The sequence below is a fragment of the Pteronotus mesoamericanus genome, unplaced genomic scaffold (assembly GCF_021234165.1).
Source record: "Pteronotus mesoamericanus isolate MK-2021 breed Mesoamerican mustached bat unplaced genomic scaffold, CSHL_Meso_final scaffold_651, whole genome shotgun sequence".
In the NCBI taxonomy this organism is placed as follows: domain Eukaryota; kingdom Metazoa; phylum Chordata; class Mammalia; order Chiroptera; family Mormoopidae; genus Pteronotus; species Pteronotus mesoamericanus.
The window spans coordinates 44,345,943-44,352,404 of NW_026555325.1; the positions used below are offsets into that span (position 1 = coordinate 44,345,943).

A 6,462-nucleotide genomic window follows, 5' to 3' on the forward strand; every position below is an offset into this window, starting at 1 on the left:
AGGCTCTTATGCGGCAGGCTTGCATTTCCTCTTCTTACTCTGCTCCTCCCATTTTGACTGTCTTGTCTTTCATTGGACAGGCAGCCCAAGCATGTTTCTCCCTCCAGGATTTGAAAATTTTTCTCCCATCTGTCTGGAATGCTCTTCCTCTGGATACCCCTGTGGCCTCCTTCCCCATCTTCGTGTGCTGTCCTTCACTGACAGGACAGCAGGACATTCCTGACCGACCCACATGAAAGAGAAATTACTTTCTACCCCCACCTCACTCTTGACCCTGTACTCCCTGTCCTCCTACGGAATTACATTTTGAAAAAATTGAGATAAAACTTACATAACATAAAAGTTACCATTTTAACCATTTCTAAAAAGTGTACAGTTTAGTGACTTTTAGTATATTCACATTGTGCAACCACCATCATTCTCCAATTCTAGAACATTTCATCACTTCAAAATACTGTGCCTGTGAAGCTACCCATTCTCCCCCACCTTCAGGGAGTCTTGTACTGCCTTAATTAAATTACTTTACATATTTTATTATTTTTCATGCTATTTTAAATAGATTACTTTATTTCAATTAATTTAAATTAATTTCATTTTCAGATTTTTTAGTGCTATAGAAATTCATTTGTATATTAATCTTGTATTCTGTACATTTTCTGCACTTACTAGCTCTAATAGTTTTGTTGTGGATTCTATAGTGTTTTATATATATAAGATTCTGTCACCTGTGAATAGAGAGAGCTTTATTTTTTCCTTTCCAGTCTGGATACCTTTTATTTAGTGTGTTTTTTTTTTCTTGCATTACCGCACTGGCTAGAACCTTTTGAACAATGTTGAATGAAAGTGCGAGTGGGCATCTTTGTCTTGTTCCTCATCTTAAGGGGAAAGTATCCATTGTTTCACTATTAAGTATAATGTTAGCTGTGGACTTTTCATAGATGCCCTTTATCGATCAAGAAAGCTTGCTTCTACTCCTGGTCACCAACTGGGGGTGCCACTTACTAGATGGCATTGTTGGGAGGAATATGCATGTGACATGTCTAATGCAGTTTAGCCAGCACATAGATGTGAATATTTGTTAACTTTGCCTGCCTGCCTTCAAGTTACTGATAAAACACACTGAGTGTAGCAAAGACCATCACCATGCCATAATTGGTTTTTACATGGCATAACTGGTAAAGATTCACTGTTTTTCTGTCTGATTATAGTCTGATTTTTATGTTTTACTGAAATCATCATGCTCAGGGTTTGCCCAGAATGTTGAGAATCTAATAGATTCTCAGAAGACTGTTGAGTTCCAGCCATCAAAATAAATCTTTAACATTACAGATTTTACTCTTGCATAACAAATTACATTAAAACCAACTCATTTATAGCAAAAATCATTCACTGACTTTAATATAAGCCTGTTCCTTTTAAACATTATTTCCACAAGGCAAAAGAATCTGGGTCATCTCTTTGGCCTTCACATGAAATGAGTAAAACGTCTGATTTTCAAATGTTGAAGAGGTGACAGAAGGACCTTTTCTTGTAAGTAAATCCCATGTTTTGGCAGGGCTGTGGGATTGCTGAATGCTTGAAGATCGTCTGCCAGGTTGGGCGACTGGACAGAGGGAAGAGTGCGATCCTTTATGTAAAGTCCCTGCTGTGGACCGAGACCTTTGTGAATGTAAGTGGTCAGAGGAAGCATTTAGCAAACTTAGCCTTTTTTTCAAAGAAGTAAAAAAAGCCTTACATTTAGGAAATCATTTTATTGTTACTCCCATACAGAAGGAAAACCAGAATCATTCATACTCTCTGAAGTCATCTGCTTCATTTAATGTCATCGAGTTTCCTTATAAGAACCTTCCAATTGAGGATATCTTTAACTCCACATTAGTAAGTCATTGATTTGGAGAAATGGAATAAGTGTACTCACTGTAATGTCATAGATACTTTTAATTTATTTTAAATAATGGCAGTTTAACTATTTTGATAATTTAAAGTAAGAAAGAGTTATTTGACAGGATTATAACTTCATATTTTACTCCCTCATCCCAGAATTATTAAAGAAAGACCTTTTACTTTAGCATCTTGTCCTACATAAGAGATCCTTAGTATTTACTGAATTTCATGTAGGAAATTTTTGGAAATTTCTTCTCAGAAGGTTAAAAAGTTGGAAATAGGCTGCAAGAAGTGAAGGCATTTTAAAGATCTTTAATTGGAGGACTAAAAATTGGACCAGCACATCATAAACTAGACTGAATTATATGAAAATCATTTCACAGGGGACCAGAAGTTCACCTGTTGTTGGGAGTTTTACGTGTGTATGTGTCTACTATCAAGCCAGATATGTAATAATAAATGCAAGAAAAAGGAAATAATGTAATAGCCACTAAAATAAAAAGTAGTAGGTATTCAGATAGTTGTTGAATAAGTCACTGAACTATTTTTAAAATGTAAAAACCATTTCCCCTGACAGGTTACCACTAATGTCACCTGGGGCATTCAGCCCGCACCCATGCCCGTGCCTGTGTGGGTAATAATTTTAGCAGTTCTAGCAGGATTGTTGTTATTGGCTGTTTTGGTGTTTGTGATGCACAGGGTAAGTAATGGATATAGGAAGAGAGGGAGGGAGGAGTAAGCAGGAAAGTTGGGGAAGGGAGGGTGAGAAAGGAGGAGGAAGGGAAGGAGGAAAGGGTTCTTTGATGATGATGCATGATGAGCATCACATACTATTTGAAGGAAGACATTTTCTTGGTGGTAATATACTCACTTAGAGTCTTTTTAATATTCTTCACTGATAAGGTAATAATGTTAGTTTTTCTTCAACTGACAGATGGGCTTTTTTAAACGTGTTCGACCACCTCAAGAAGAACAAGAAAGGGAACAGCTTCAACCTCATGAAAACGGTGAAGGAAACTCGGAAACTTAACTGTGACTTTTTAAGTTATGTTACGTCCTGACCCATTAGAATTACCAACGTCATAGATTTCAGTTTCCTTCATGAGGACTGAAATTCCAAGATTTTACTGCTGACGGTGCCCATTGGTATTAACCACAAAAAGAGAGCAATATCTGTCAGTTTCTTCTTTAGAAATAAGTTCAGACATATATTTAATACACATCCACTGACTTGTGTTTTTAGGTATTTACATAATAAAATTTGAAGTGTTAGTTCTTTAATGTACAGAAGACAGGTAGTGCCTGAATTACTGCTTTGTGTAAAATAGTACCTCCTATAATTACTGTTTCTGGTTTGTATGTTGAATCTTGTTTGTTGTTGTTATTGTTATCGTTCTAAAGCAATTCATCTTTGGACTTTAGCATCCACATCTTTTGTACAGGTACTTAATACTACATATTACACTACAGTTGAGTTTTCAAGTTACTAAAGACTTTATAGCTCCATAAACTTGGATTTCAATATTACCTATATGGTAAACTGAAAAAATACTGAGTCCACCAAAATTCTCTCCTGTAATAGATAGGTATAGTATTTTGTTTTAATATGATATTTGGGTACATGTTATTAAATTTTTATTTATTTAATCCACAATCCATTTATTACATTTAATTATTTAAGTTTAAGCTGTATTCCAAATCCTTAGTCAGCCTATACTAAAAATTAGTTCTTAAATCAGAAATGCCTCTTTTAGCTTAATTTCAGCTAAACATCATGATGCTTAAAGCCATATGGAGTTGAAAATACATTTCCAAAGTACATTTATTCCATTGTATTAGTCTGGCCATTTATAATTTTTTAAAAAACATAATTTAAAAAACTATGTTTGTATTTCTTTGATAGAATTGCTTATTAATATAGATTAGAGGTTTTAGTTGGGGTTAATTTATTTTCTTCCTATATATGTTTTTTTAAAAAAAATATAGTTCCAAAACTGTTACTGAGGACAGGTCAAGATCACTGAGGAATCCTTACAATTTCAGGAACCTGCATCCAACTCCTCAACCCTATGAGAAATGCTTGGAATTGAAATTCTTAAAGTAGCAATAGCATAATGCTACCTACGTACATGGATATTACCTCATTCTGAGCGAGGTGTAATGTGTAAAACCAGTCTCAGCTATCAAAATAATTTTTTAAAAGGTACTTTTATAAGCAATTCAAGTTATTGGAAACATTTAAAAGTTTCCTAGGTTTATTACCATAAATTTTTTCTAAGACTTTTTTAATAAAAGCTGCACAGGTGGCAAGTTGTAGTTTTATATGTCTGTAGGATGATGAATTTTTAGAGGAATATGTGATTTATTCACAGTTCTTCAAAGCCTAGGGATGACTATTAATTATAACTATTTTTGTGCAATTACACCATGTTTTACATTAAAAACTGAGAGTTTAATAGCTTTTTAACTTCTGTCTTCATTAGTCAATGATACATATTTCCCTTAAATAATTGAAATTTAACGTGCCATGTCTTATAATTCCCCACACAAGTGGCTGTAGTCATGAAATAGAGGCACATGTAGGTGAGTTATACAAATTAGAACATTGACAAGACCCTGTATTTAGCTTTAGTGAATTTCAAAATTAATAGATTTTATAACGTAGATTTTATTACTAGCTTAAGAGATCATAGTCATATGCAATAACCAATAAGTTTAAAATGTTTTTAAGGAAAAAAAATATTTCTATCCTAGGGCTTGCCACCAGACAGTCACTAAGTTGTTCTAGAACAACTTTCATGTTACCTGTTTTCCCGTGTACTAACAGCCATTCCTGAAAATTCATATTGGATAGAAACTAACTCTTCAAAAAAAAAGGTTTGTGTTTGCTTTTGCACAATCTATTCCTTTATGGCCTTTATTTCAAGGTATAATCTTGTATAGGAAATTGAAGGATGTTTTCATTGGAATTTAACATGATGTTTTAAATTGCCTTTATGAATTGTAGCTTTAGGCAATAATGTTTTTAATGAAAAAATTTATATCTCTAAAAAAATCACATGGTAGAAGTATACATTTAAAAGCCTACTCTTTGAGGAAAATGTTTGGATTTTTTTACCCTAACGTAGCATGTGAATATATTTGGTTGAAATGTCAAAAAAGTAATCCTATAAAAGCTTTTAATTTTCAAATATTTTAAATACTGTTGTGTGATCTATTGCAAATTAATATCTGTTTTGAGTATAAAATTCTTAAAATGTGATTCAGTTTAAGAACACAGAAGTGAGGTAGAGAATATTTAAAGCATTTGACATTGGTAAGAAATATTGATAATGTTGATTTCTTATCTAGGCATTTATTTCAGAATTGATATTTTGAAAAACATTTGTGTGAGACATTCTTTCCTTTAACTTTCTCTCATAATTATTATAATCCTGATTGAGTTCTTAATTCTGAAGTGCCACGATTATACCTGTGTTATGAAACTACTTAGTCATAGTAAATACTCATTAACCCTTATATTTATATAAAGAGAAAATTTAAGTATCAGGAAAAGAGACTATGCTGGCTTTTTTAAGAGGGCTGAAGAAGGTTTTTTTAATAGTGAATCATGACCCTAAGAAAGAGATTTACATGGCAGAAGTATAGTGTATGAGATCAGCAAACAGAATTTGTAAGTCGGTAGACATCCCTATGTTGCAGAATGTAGTGCCAAACATGGTGAAGGCTGAGTCCGTCTTGAACACCTGTGTATGACCATTGCTTATCTCAGTATCACCTTGTTTGTACTCTTGGATAGCCTGTTTATGTAGTAGTTTGATAAATAAGAAAAAAATATAAAATTTGAACACTGAATATAGGATCAAAATGGTGAATGAAATGGCTTCATACTCAGTGTTTTGGAGAGTTATCCCTTTAGCTTGTTGGTAGGCTAGTTGGAATGATGACCCTATGGACGTGAAGCATGAATGAATCCTTGTATTTCATTGTAATTCCTGATACTTAATGAATTTCCTTGGAGAGATACCTAGTCTTTCATTTTTGTTGTCATTGTTCTCAAGTGCAATATAACAATGTAATCAAACCCAGATAATTTCCAAGGCATTATTAATTTAGTAAACTAATCTAAATTGAGATTTATTAATATTTTGTTAGCAGGAAGGAGTGATTCTATTGTACTATGGACATACAATTGAAGTTATTTACTCCTAAAAGGTACATCCTACATTTTATTTCAGGCTGGACATGATCTATTCCCTACTAATTTTGAAACACTTTGAAATCTCTTAAAGTAACTTAGAAACTGTGTATATCAAATTAGTTTGCTACCTAAGTAACATAGATTTTCTTTATTTAGCTTCTTTTGTGATCACCCACATTGGGTGAGAAAATGAGTGTGTTCTGTAACATGTCATTTGCTAACTTGATCTGAATTTGTGAAAACTGGTGATGATGTTCTTCTTAGTGTCCAATGTGTAACTTGTGACTGTACAATAAACTTGAGCATATGGTGCCACTTTTGTGTATAGACCATGATTACCTTATACGATGTTTTGTTTTGTTTTGTTTTGTTTTGTT

At 33.2% G+C, this 6,462-nt stretch overlaps 1 protein-coding gene across 2 annotated transcripts in view; it reads left to right on the forward strand.

The window, feature by feature from the left end:
- ITGAV (integrin subunit alpha V) overlaps nt 1–6,400 on the forward strand; it is an 87,866-nt gene extending 81,466 nt beyond the window's left edge. For both annotated transcript variants that reach the window (XM_054562597.1, XM_054562598.1), the window contains exons 27-30: nt 1,556–1,669; nt 1,771–1,878; nt 2,462–2,584; nt 2,819–6,400. In XM_054562597.1, coding sequence (XP_054418572.1) covers nt 1,556–1,669; nt 1,771–1,878; nt 2,462–2,584; nt 2,819–2,914 — 441 coding nt within the window. In that variant the 3' untranslated portion in view covers nt 2,915–6,400. The remainder of the gene's footprint in view (nt 1–1,555; nt 1,670–1,770; nt 1,879–2,461; nt 2,585–2,818) is intronic.
- The last annotated feature ends 62 nt before the right edge of the window (nt 6,401–6,462 follow it).